The sequence below is a fragment of the Sphaeramia orbicularis genome, chromosome 3, assembly GCF_902148855.1.
Source record: "Sphaeramia orbicularis chromosome 3, fSphaOr1.1, whole genome shotgun sequence".
Lineage (NCBI taxonomy): Eukaryota > Metazoa > Chordata > Actinopteri > Kurtiformes > Apogonidae > Sphaeramia > Sphaeramia orbicularis.
In genome coordinates, this window is record NC_043959.1 from 47439742 (window position 1) to 47452533 (window position 12792).

Here is a 12792-nt window from a genome sequence, read left to right on the forward strand (position 1 = left end):
GCTTGGGAAAGGTCCAAGTACAAAGCTGCAGAGTCAGAGGGAAGACAGCAGAATGAAATAAAAGGAAGTAACCTAATCTAGAAGCAGATTTAATCACAGAGAGCCATGAGTAAAGTTCAACACTCGCTCATGTCAGTTCACGTCCTGGTGGCTGTAGGTCTTTCATTACTGCTTCAAGTTTTAGACATTCACTTAAACACAGCTTAATCTGATAAAAAAAAATAAATAAATAATTAATAAATAAATAAATAAATAAATAAATAAATAAATATATATATAAATATATATGTATATATTTCAAAGACAATATTATTTCACAGCCTCCTAAACATTCTTAATTAGAAACATAAAGCAGGGAAATCAGGTATTTGATGAATTCTGGTTTATTAATTCATTTCAAGTAGTTCAAAAGAATTTTTTATTTTTTGCACAATGCCTTTGCAAATTTAGTAAGATTCTCAAAGTAAGCAGAATGGGAAACAGAATAAAAAGTACATAAAAACAACACAAAAGAAAACACAGTATAAAACAGACATTAAAGTCAGACAGTAGTACTGAATCTATGCCATTTTGGATTCTCTGTTTATATCACTTACACTTCAGTGCATTTTCTCAACATCATTGCAACATGTGAAAGAAAGAAATTTTCCCAGAGTATTAACCCTAAAATCCCAGTATCGTCCACATCATGCCATATCAACTGAATAGGATGACTCAGCAAAGCGGCAATACACACACACACACACACACACACACACACACACACACACACACACACGCTCTAAAAATGGTCAGATAATGAAAAATATTTGACAAAGTAAAAGCACTACCAGTAGCACCAAAAGATAGAAACAAGGTGAACATTTAATGAAATTAAAGTCAATTCGTTTTTTGTTTCCTTTCAGAAACATCACTGTTGTACATGGACCAGATTGAATATATTAAGGAATCACAACAGAATTTTTCATTTTAATTATATGAGAAAAACAATGAAGGCATTTCTCTGTGTAGGAGCGTACTTGTTCACTGTTGAGCTCTGTGATACTCTGCATAGAATCTATCTGATTGATAAAGAAACAGAATACAACAGTGAGCTGCAGCAGTACTCCAACTCTTCAGAAAAAAGAAAAAAAAATCACTCTGTGACTTAAAGGGATTTGAAGAAACTATATATACTTTACTATATTTTTCCAGCAACTCGATTCTGAGTGTTCTGTAATTTCACACATCAATGATGGTGACCTAAATTTTATTTGGCTGGAGACAACTGAAACATCCAGCCAAATTAGGGCAGGACAATTTTAGATCATTACAAAAAGGAAATGTACAAATCTGATACCACACGTTGCCAAACTGTAGCCATGTTGTCTGCAGAACATTTCTTTCTTTTGATTTTAGTGGGTAACAGTGCTTCAGGTAACCTGCCACTGTGTGTGGTCTGGGCCTCAGTGTCAACAGTACACACCTTCCGTCACACTGTTCTAGTAGGCACATTTAAGCTGCGATTACACAAACAGGAGGGTGTAACATAAAGCAACATCACAAGAGAAGAAAGAACAGAACAGTGGTTGATGGGTGACACAGTGATTGTTCACTCAGGTGAATTTCAGTTACAGCAGCAAAAAAATATAACTTTATCTTTTCCCCCCTTCCACTAAGTTCCTCCACATATACAAATAATCTGAGTTGTGAGTAAAATCATCAAAAGCAAAATCCAAAAACATTTTAACATAGACTGGTTAAGCATCTGACACACATTTGTAATGACATGACATCCAATGAAATCAATGAGATCTAGACGTTTCTTGCTCATGTTTTTGAGTAGTTTTTGCACAGACTTATGAAAAACAGCAACTGCATCAATTCAATGGACTAATCAAACAGTAAGAATGTAGAACACTCACAGTGGGACATTTCTAAAATGACTCATTATATATGTGGGTCTGCATTGTCCATAGGGTTTAACTTTTACATTCTGTTTTGCTTTTACTCTTAGCAGTTGCTCATTTTGAAAGAAGACACAAATCAGAGCACAAACTTCTTTACAAATGTGTCACAAAACTGTGAAGCAAGAAATCATTAAAAAATAAAACAGCTACGAAGCAGTAAAATGTGATACAATCAGGTTGATAAAAAGCTATTCTTTCACCATTTACTTCAGCCCAAGACTACATACATTTATGTAAACAAAGCTGCATGTAAAATACATAACCAGATCATCTCCCCACCACAACCCTCCATCTTTGAACAGATGACACCGAATCTTTAAGGTCATTTGTCTACATTCGTATATACAACCTGTCCTCTGCATCCCACAGCAGCCAACTTCAACCCTGCTTTACAGGCGTCGGCCTGGAGGGATTTTTACCCTGAAATACACATGCAACCATCCATCTACCCAATACACCTGTTTGTTTTTGATTTATTAATCCTGAGAAGGTGAATTTAATCAGTAAATAATATTTATACAGAAAATCTATGTCATTAGAAACAGAAAAAAACTACTGTAAGATCTGTACAATTGCACACATGTATGTTTCAGAAATAGAAGCTTCAGTTTTGATGTTGCTTTGTTTTAAAGTAATCTAATTAAATTGGCAAAAAGAGATTTCTTCTGATACAATGTCTTACGGTTGTTTTTGATTGGCAGCAAAAACTCATGTGACTTGCAATCCTGCTATCGTGCTGATGATGGCAGCATCCCAAAGAGGAACAAAAAAAAAAAAAAATGCAGGACAGATGGAAGACAGAGGAAGGCAAAATCTAAAACAAAGCTTCTCTCTCTCATCCATCCTCATATAAAGAAGCATTCGAGGAACAACATTAAGACCACATAACAGAGATCAGTGAACTTCTCTTCTCATCCCTCCTTGAAAAAGTTATTTGTTTCCTATAAAAGCTGTGTGAACCACTGCGAATCTGGCTCTTAGAGCAGACGTGCTGAGTTTGTTAGACTCAAAAAAACTTCAGGCTTTGTCCAGTGAAGTTCTTTGAATTTTGCAAAATGTGGTTAAGATAACTCTTTGGGGTGAAGTGCTCCCATTGTAGGCACTAAGAAGAACCAAGGCAAAGAGCAGACCAGTGTCTCAGCGTCTCATCTGTCCCATTTGATAGTTCTCTCTGTACTGACGCTGGTGACGCTGGCCCTGTGACTGCTGGTTTGCATGCTGCGGTCGTCTTCTTTTCAGCGTACCTAAAAAACACAATGAAAAATACACGATGAAGGCCAGGAACTAGGAGGTTTTAGTTGAGCTTATTGTCATTTCTAGATATCGCGTACATTATGATAAAACAATACGAAGACGAACATATTTAAGAAACGACATAAATAATCTGAGTACATAACTGAGCATGCGTAACAACAAGCACCTGTCTCCATGGGTTTTCTCTATACCTGTAATTCATACTTACACAGAGTTAAAATTGTACAATCATACAATAACCCCTATAAGGTGGGTGAATTTGTATAAATAATTTGCATTTGTACGGAAAAATTATCTTGTGTACCTGGCAGTGGCTTTGGTGGAGGCAGTTTGGGGTTGCTGCTGGGGGTGTGGACGCTGCAGATCTTGATGAATCCAGCCATTAGCATGATAAGAGCGATGCCCATCAACAGCACAGCCCACCAGTGAGCCTGTTTGACAAAGAATATATTAAAGGATGTCTAAATACAGGTGATAGAGCAACACTTTTTACATTGTGTGTCTAATCTTTACTCCTAACCTTCCCACAATTGCTGTATTTACAGTATTTTAATACTTACCACTATCCACTCTGCAATATTCTCATAGAGTTCTGCGTTGAAGATGGCTTTCTTTAGCCTTGCCAAAGGCCCGTCAGCATCGACCAGACGGCACCTCATAAAGACATCACAGTATCCCTTAAAATCATTGCAGGGTGAGCCAGGCTGCAGCGTTTTGATCTGTCTGCTGAAGTACATGGCCCATCTATCTGAGCCTGTGCTGCTGCAGGTGTTGGGCTTCACTGAGGACAGAAAAAGAGAGAGGGTTAAACACAGTGTTTACCCCCCCAAAAATTGTGGTCTGAATATATGCTGCTGACACACCTAATACATTTGGTTGTGATTTTCCAAACCAAAATGAAAGGAGTGGGACCCGTCTATTTCGAGACTGAACATTTTCTGACTAACTACAATAAGAGACCAGTTAACACAGGCTGTAATCAGCCATTAAACAAAGGAAAAAACAACCAGAAGAAGATCAGTTGCAGTAGCACATAGAAAGAGGAGATGACGTTTTTGACAGAACTATCATTACATTTTATTGATGTAAAAATGCTGAAAGTTTTTGTATATTTTACAAGAGGACAAGAATGTGAAAACAGAGCGCAATGGTACTTGAAGGTGAAGAAAATGTGGTGGTGGACACTAATGCAATTATAATACTAATAAACGAAATGAACCTATTTAATCTTTTCAAAAGGATTCCAACCTAACTGACAACACAGCAACAATAAATATACATTCATCTTCAAACCAGTCAATGCTGAGTAAAGGGAAACAAACAAGACAGGATGTCGGTATGCCACACAAAGTTCTGTATTTGCAAAATAGAAAGCAAAACTAAGTGCATCAAATGCATAGAATGTAACAAAGTATGAATTTTGGCCTGGACTCTCAGTGCTGAAAGGTCCTTAAATTACTGCCACAGGTGTTGTGCATCAGATGATTCTTAATATAACTGCTAATGTTGTGTATACCGTTCTCCCAATAATCCCAATAATCTTTCAACATGACACTCACTTTTCTCCATGCAGCAAACATGACACAGCTCGGCTGCTTCATCCTTGCCATCTTGACTTGCGCAGGTGCAAACGTCCAGACCATGTTTCTCACAAATCGAACCAGAGCAGACCTAGATAAAAAATTAAAAAAATAAAAAACACCATTGACCTTAAATATATGTAAGAGCTCATAAACTGTGCCAAGCAGACATGAAGTAACAAGATGATAACCAATACATACACCATTGAGGCAGACTTGTGTTTCTGAATTGCAAGTTGTGAAGTTGGCCTTTGGTTCTGAGGAAGGACACAGGGCTGTGGCTCCATTGCACATTCCCTCTTTGGCACATTCGGACTCCAGTCTGCATCTATCAGCTGTGCCCTTGAAAGTACACTGTTGTGTGCAACATGGGCCTTGACTCGGACTGTGGAATGGAATTACAATCATCCAGTCAAAACATGAAAACATGCTATGCTAATACAAGACTGGGTAAATAAGCAAAGCGTGTCATGTGTTACCTGCAGAGTTTTCCAGGCTGCAGTTTGCACTTCTTGCTCTCGTCTTCATTTGCACTAAAGCAGCAAACGTCTGTACACTGATCACTGTAGCCACAGTCACACTCCTCTCCAGCTTCTACCAGTCCATTACCGCAGATAGGCTGGCCTGACACTGTACACACAAGCACAACAGAGTGAAGACAGAACCTAAATAAAATCACACAACAACTGTGTATGTTAATGAGAGAGCAGTTACCGACAAAACAGTCATCCCTCTTCTTTATCAGAACAGCGCTTATATTGCGGATGCTGCAGATGGAGAACTTGTTGTTGTTGAGCTTGTCCCCTGATGTGGCTCTGGCATACATGATGTAGTTGCCCTGCTCTTTTTTGTCTTGCAACTTGGATTCTCCTGGGGTGCATTCAATCCCAGAATCATGCTGTGAAATACATGTAAATGATGGGTAAGACATGAGCACTTGAAAGTGTTACAAGAGTTGAATATTTGGTTGAATTGGCAAAAAATACTATGTTCTAGGGATGGGTGGTAAGGACATAAACAATTCTACTGAATATATTTTGCAAGGAAGTGCAATATATGATAGATATTCCTAGAATCTTTCTAAAGTGGGTAAAAGTGCCAACATACAAGATGTGACAAAAACACATCACAATAACTCCTGCTGGTTAAAGTAGCAGAACTAAACACACACTAAAGAATCACTGTAAGTGGACTTAAATACATCCAGTAAAGTGCTGCTGCTACAAACAGTAAAACAATGAGTGCACCCTGGCTGTAAAAACTATGTGATAGCTAGTACTGGATTTGTAAATAGTCATTTGTGAATTAGATTTATATGAATAATTATATTAATTATACAATAACACAACAATGTTTATTTTATTTAATAAATGAATCATAGTGAATTTCCCCCTGGGATCAATAAATTTCATCTGTATCTATATTTGATATACCCATATAGAACAAGATGAAATATATCAGGCATACAGTATTCAATATATCAGGGGTTCCCAAAGTGGGGGTTGCGGTTCCCTGGGGGGTTGTGAGATGATTTTCAGATACCTCTTGATGTGATTCCTGAGGTGGTTACGACTGATTAAGGCCAGTATTGTTGCACCTGTGCTTTGAAGAAAAGATATTGGTTTGCTTCAAGGTGTGTGGGCAGTACTTTGAAGGGGCAAAGGTTTCATTAAAACTACATGAAAAACAGTTTGACAGCAGGTAAGGCATTGTTGGGCCTACAGGTTTGACTAATGGTGTCACATTAATAAAAATAAAAATAAACATAAAGCGGCCAATAAACGTTGTAAAACAGACACATTAATGTAAATAAACATTAATATTGAACCCCTGCACATAAAACAGAACACAATGAGTAAAATGTCAAGTACCCACAATACAATGCGGCATATATGCCACAGTATCCAGCGTTTCCGCTGGTAAGGTTCCTTGCTGCCACACCATACATTTGATACAAAAAATCATCACCGTCGCATTAGACTTATTATTCACATGTATAATATATAATAGCTCTAGTATTTTCAATAAGAAGCTGCACAGGCTTCGTGCCGCTGTACAATTTTTACCCCCGTATTTTTTTTACCCCCTAAGAATTATGCACATGCTCCAAACCGTCAGGCATGTGCAACCACATTCTTTTTAATGTAAATATGCGGTAGTGAAACCTGTTGTACTGAATCTACCCCATTTATTTATCATTTACTATAGTAAATTTCACTCTATTTGGATATCCAAAACTACACAGTTCATGGGGGAAAAATAATATAGGTGTAAAACCAGCATGCTGCATGCTGTACCAAATTTATCCACGTTGTGTATGTGCGAAAACACCAGAAGTACAAAAATAATACAGGGGTAAAAATTGTACACGACACTCCACCTTTCTGATGCCGCCACAAGAGATCAATTCCACGGGAAACACTGGTACCATTGCATGACTCCTGTGTGCTCATTTTTTGTTTTTTTTTATGTTTCAGTCACTTTGGGGATAGTGGGGATTGCCAGTGTCTGGCATTGATATTTTGGGGGTTGTGAGTTTAAAAGTTTGGGAACCCCTGAAATATATCACTCTGCCCTAATTTTATGAGGAAATATAAGTACTCAGGCAGAGACCAGTAGAGAATAGTACTTACAGGAGAGCCAAAATTGTGTCCAACTTCATGAGCGAACGTGATGTGTGACACCTTAGGAGGGACGTGGGAGGCATAGTTCTGTACAGTGATGATGCCTGTGTTCAGAGACTTTTTTTTCCCATCAGAGTAGAGTTTGCTTTTCTCACAGATTCCCCCAGAGCTTCCTGTGGCAGAAACATTCAATATATTAGAGCAGAAAACTAGCATTTGAATGTCTATGTCCTATTTCTCTATTTATTCCAGTCAACATTAACCAATGCCTGCAGTGTTGTTTTTCCCATAACCCATAAACCAGACATTAGGAGGGAGCATCCAGCTACACAGATGCACAAGACATAAGCACTTAAAGTAATAAACTCCATGTCCATTATATGAATACATGTAAGGCTCCACATGTGTCTGTGCTCCATCTGTTAGTGTCTGTGAAGCATCTTTGTTGAAGCTAATTATGTCTTGACAACAACTGGTCACATCAAATCAGACATCCATTACTTGTGCATGACCACTATCCCTAGTGGCTTTTTGTTCTGGACTCTCTTTGTCCAGCATTCACCACACGGCTTACTGCAAACCATCTCCTCTCCATCTCTTACCCCGAATTGATTCTTTCAGCTTGCAGCATTGCTAATTTGCTCGTATTGATTGTCTGAGTTTGTAGCTGTATTCCTCATGTTCCAATAGTCTGATCTTTATCAAAAGAACTGGATGGCAAGCCCACTATAACCATTATTCATACATGTTCTGCCTGTAAGAAAAGGACCAGTTTGTTGAAGATTAGCGAAGGAATAACACAATGATCCTGGGGAGAAGCAAAAAATTGTGACCATTTTCCACCTTTAATAAAACTTTAGTTACACTTAGGCACTTTGGTGTGTGTAGCTAACTTTCCTGTTTGGCTCACTGTAAACACAAAGGGTGAGAAATAATTTAATGAAAAAGATTTCCAATATTTTTCAATCTAATTTAAAAACAAAAACAAATAGTTATGCTTTTTCAGAGCTATTTCCTATGTTTGTACTCTGAATAATCTCTGTACATTATCACTGGTAAAAAATAATAATAATATTTTTTGGGCCAGTATGAGTTGTAAAATAAAACTAAAGCAAGGATTCACTGATCAATTGATTAGTTGTGGATTATTAAAATAATCACTTATTATTAATAATCAGTTTGAGGGATTTTTAAGGAAAGAAAGTCAGAGTGGTCTGATTCCATCTTCCTCATTTGGAATTATTTTGTGGTTACTCTCATCCTCTGCAACAATACCCTGAATATCTGTCTGTCATCAATCAAACAATATATTTGAAAATGTCATCTTGAGCTTTAGGAAACCCTTTCCCCATTTTCTCATTTATATTATATGACATAGCAACAGAACAGTTTCGGTAAAATTTACACATATACTCCATGCATCAACTTCATGTGCTAAAAAGTGAAGCCAAAGCAGAAGTATCAAAATCTTCAGTAACCTGAACATCCATGGGTGGGTGCCTCCAAAATGAGTCAATCTCCATCCAATGTGTTAAAATGGCCAGATTTATGGATGAAATAAACATGTTTACAACTGGTACAAAAAAAGGGTTTGGTCTCTATAGTTTGTTTCCCCCTCAGTGACAAATGTCAGCAAAAGCCAAAAATGTCGGAATAATTAAAGGAGTGGCCGCTATGAATGACAGATGAGTATGGTCTGTGTTTGCTGTGCTGTGTCTGTTTAACTAGTATCAGCTTGGTTGCCCAGTTGGACATTTGGAAATCTTTTTTATTGAATAATTTTTGTTTTCCCTGATAGGCAGCTCTGCACTAGTTGTACTTGAGGAGTTACAAAAGGGAAACTGTCAAAGGATAATAGTGTGAAATTTACAGGAACTTAATTACAATAACCAGTGTAACTTAGCGGCATTAGCTGATGTTGGCATTAAATTGTATTCAGTCACAATGTGTGGTCTGCCAGCTAGGTCACTAATTAGCTTAGATTAAAATTGGTCCAGTTTCATTTCTTGCTCTTCTCCAACTCCAGCTACTTGTTTCTGTTACATACATGAACAGGCTAATGGATGGCACCAGAGAGGGCTCGTCTGCTACTTATATACAGTCTGTGGGACTACTACAACTTGTGCTTATTCTGTTTGTATTTACTATATATTTGCCTGGATTTTTCTACTGTACCAAGACCAAATGTCATGTTATAATAATTCATTTTCCTTGTGCTCCAACTCCATTTTGCTTCCCAGTACTCAGTTTAAAAATGTATTCAATTGGTTGTATTTTGGATGCTTTTTTTCCTGAAGTGTGTACTTGTGTAAGTTTGGACAGTATGCTGGTAACAGAATGACCGAGATTGTAAGACTTATAAGGGTCTCCTGGGGTTAATGGATATACGCTCCTATCTGAGATTGGTTCATTATTTCACAGAACATCAGCACCATGATACTGCAGTCCAAGTTATTCAGCCAACACTCTGCTTATTCTGCCCACCACTGCAATTCTGCCACTGATGCTGAGATCTGGAATCTAAAACTACACTGTTCTCAACTGTACAGAGTTACAGATGAAAGGATCAGACACACTGAAAAAAGTATGTGGCATCCTGCACAACCAGCAGGATGTTAGTGCAGCGTATAGAGAAAATTCTTAAAAGTACAAAATCAGCCTATATTTGAAGCTTTGTAGTGTGCACCAACCTGAGGGAGCGCCAACCCATGCCAAGCCAAGCACGCCATCATCGAAGTCCCGATCAGTGAAGACGTACGCCAAGCAGTAGTCATCGTGATTCTGCTCAGAGTTAAGCTCCAAAAACTTCTCAACTCCAATGTTGGCAAACCGAAAAGGGTTGGTCCTGTCCTTTTCATCGAGGGTGGTGTTTATCTGAAAGAGAGTTGACAAAATCAAAATCAGAATCATCTTTATCCACCAAGTGCATGAACACATACCAGGAGTTCTCTGTTGGTAGATGTGATTTTGCTAGTAAATTATAAATACAAGATATAAAAAAATGTGACAAAAGTAAAATAACAAAAAATTAAACTCTATAAAAACTTGATATACAAAAGGGCACAAAAACAACTTCTATGTGAATGTAAATTACAATTCCAATATATATTAAAAAACAGAACATAATTTTACAAATGAATCTAGACTAGTTAGACTTCTATTCCTAAATCATATCCAAAGAATAGCAGAGATCCAATAAGCCTTTGATTAAAATTATTGTAATATTATAAACATTTGTTTAAGTTTCTATGCTCTTTCTATGCAGTCAAAGTCTTTTTGGTCCTATGAGTCCATGGGTTTTTTGGGTTTTTTTTTGTTTTTATAATACTTCCTATGAACAATTTACACTACTACAGAGTGGGGATACATCACACTGTTTACTGCCAAGTACAGAGGCTACCTGCCCTCTGCACTCACAATATTAGCATCTTAGGCCATGTCCACATGAAACCACATCTTTTCCTGTCTGATCTTTTTCTTTGTTGTTTTCAAGAAAGTGCTCTGTATACACAGAGTAGTTTCAGGAAATATCTGCACCCAAACGAAACCACTGAAAAGGATGTAGTACAAATGTCAGTTCTGTATAGAGCATTGTAATGCTCTTGCAAAAAAACAGAGAAGACGTGGAGCATGCGCATAAAGCTTGCTTGGTTCTACCAGGTCTGATCCAATATTTCCTCCTGGTTGCTCCTCTCTGCAGTAGATCCAAGAGTGTGTAGTGAATACATGCAACTGGGGCGGCCATGGCTCAGGAGGTAGAGCAGGTCGTCCAATAACCGGTTATTGGTTATTAATTAATAAGCGGTTCGAATCCTGCTCTGTCCTAGTCTGTCTGTTGTGTCCTTGGGCAAGACACTTAACCCACCTTGCCTCCAGTGCCACTCACACTGGTGTATGAATGCGTATAAATATTTGGTGGCGGTCGGAGGGGCCATAGGCGCGAATTGGCAGACACACTTCTGTCAGCGTGCCCCAGGGCAGCTGTGGCGACATATGTAGTTTACCACCACCAGAGGGGGAGTGTGAGAGCGAATGAATAATGGGTCAATAATGTAAAGCGCTTTGAGTGCCCAAAAAAGAAATCTAATCCATTATTGTTATTATTATTGAATATTGTTAGCTATGGTTGTTACTAATTGTAATGAAAGAGTAGCTGAAGATTTTGATTCAATATTTCGAATAAGCTCAATAGCTGTTGTAGCACGAGCACTACTCTGTAGTCCACCTATTGTTGTTCTTGTTGTGAAGTGGCATCTTGCTTCTGGGGTGAAAGGTTAGAGAGGTGGGGCTATGACATCATTGTTTTAGAAAAGTTGCGGTTTGGCTGTACAGATGAAGACATGAAACCGGCATTGTCAAATTTATCCACTCTGGGACCCGGTTTCAAAAAGTTGCAGTTTCAGTGACTGAAAACGCCACTTTCAAGTGGATGAAAGGCCTATCCGATCCAAAAGTTTTGCGGATACAACTGAAACCGTCTTCATATGAACAGGGCCTTAATCCCACTAAAATAAACATACACCACATGACCACACTCAAGATGGTGGCAGGCATTCATCTGAGGTACAGTGCAACTCTTAGTTGACATTCAACTTACCCTAATCCTTTTAACCATGAAGCTGATATTTCGGATACCCATGAAGTCTGTGGCCTGGTAAATTGAATCAATAGCCTTTACGTGGCTGGAGATCTGTAGAGAAAGGGAATGTTACAAAGAGCAGTGAACAGCTAGTTTCTGCTAGTTGATCTACAGTGAAGAAAATGCTCACATCCTCCAGAGAGGCCATTTCTGAACATGATAAAAACTGCTGATTAAGCTTTTAAATCCTTGGCCAAAGACCCTGATTTTATGAGCGTGAATGAGTCACAGAGAGTACATGACTGCATTGACCAATTTGAAAAAATAATCTTTTGGGCTTAAGTTATGTTTTTCTAGCAGGTGTATGGGTGCAAACCTGGGCAATGACAGCTTCTCTTGTGCCGTAGTATTTGAAGAAGAGGTGGTCTGTCTGGATGAAGAGCTGACAGGTGTTCTTCTCTTTCCCTGCTGCCCTCTTTGTCCTCAGAATGACAGGAACATGGGCACTGGCCTCTTCCAATACACTGTTCACACCCTGTAGAAAACAATCAATAGGACAAAGCAGGAGGGGAGGAAAAGTACTTACAAGTGAGTGAAGGAAAAAGTTAACCTGAGCCATACACCGGTGAATTCAGCCACTGAACAGAGGGAAAGCATTTTTGCCCTAGAGACAGTGCTCAACACAAACAGGTGTTCATAAAAATGCTACCAGGCAGGTGTTTGATGGAAAGTATTAACACCTATATATTGAATCCTCTTACTTTCAGTATAAGGTAGGGGGATATGAGATTGGATCTTTTTAATCT

At 38.3% G+C, this 12792-nt stretch overlaps 1 protein-coding gene across 1 annotated transcript in view; it reads right to left on the reverse strand.

The window, feature by feature from the left end:
* Window positions 1-360: 360 nt before the first annotated feature.
* Window positions 361-12792, reverse strand: part of adam10a (ADAM metallopeptidase domain 10a) — a 29608-nt gene continuing 17176 nt past the window's right edge. The window contains exons 6-16 of the mRNA XM_030123284.1: window positions 12363-12521; window positions 12005-12097; window positions 10098-10281; window positions 7417-7580; window positions 5498-5681; window positions 5263-5413; window positions 4985-5168; window positions 4763-4874; window positions 3764-3984; window positions 3508-3634; window positions 361-3193 (exon numbers count right to left, since the gene is read on the reverse strand). Coding sequence (XP_029979144.1) covers window positions 3087-3193; window positions 3508-3634; window positions 3764-3984; window positions 4763-4874; window positions 4985-5168; window positions 5263-5413; window positions 5498-5681; window positions 7417-7580; window positions 10098-10281; window positions 12005-12097; window positions 12363-12521 — 1686 coding nt within the window. The 3' untranslated portion in view covers window positions 361-3086. The remainder of the gene's footprint in view (window positions 3194-3507; window positions 3635-3763; window positions 3985-4762; window positions 4875-4984; window positions 5169-5262; window positions 5414-5497; window positions 5682-7416; window positions 7581-10097; window positions 10282-12004; window positions 12098-12362; window positions 12522-12792) is intronic.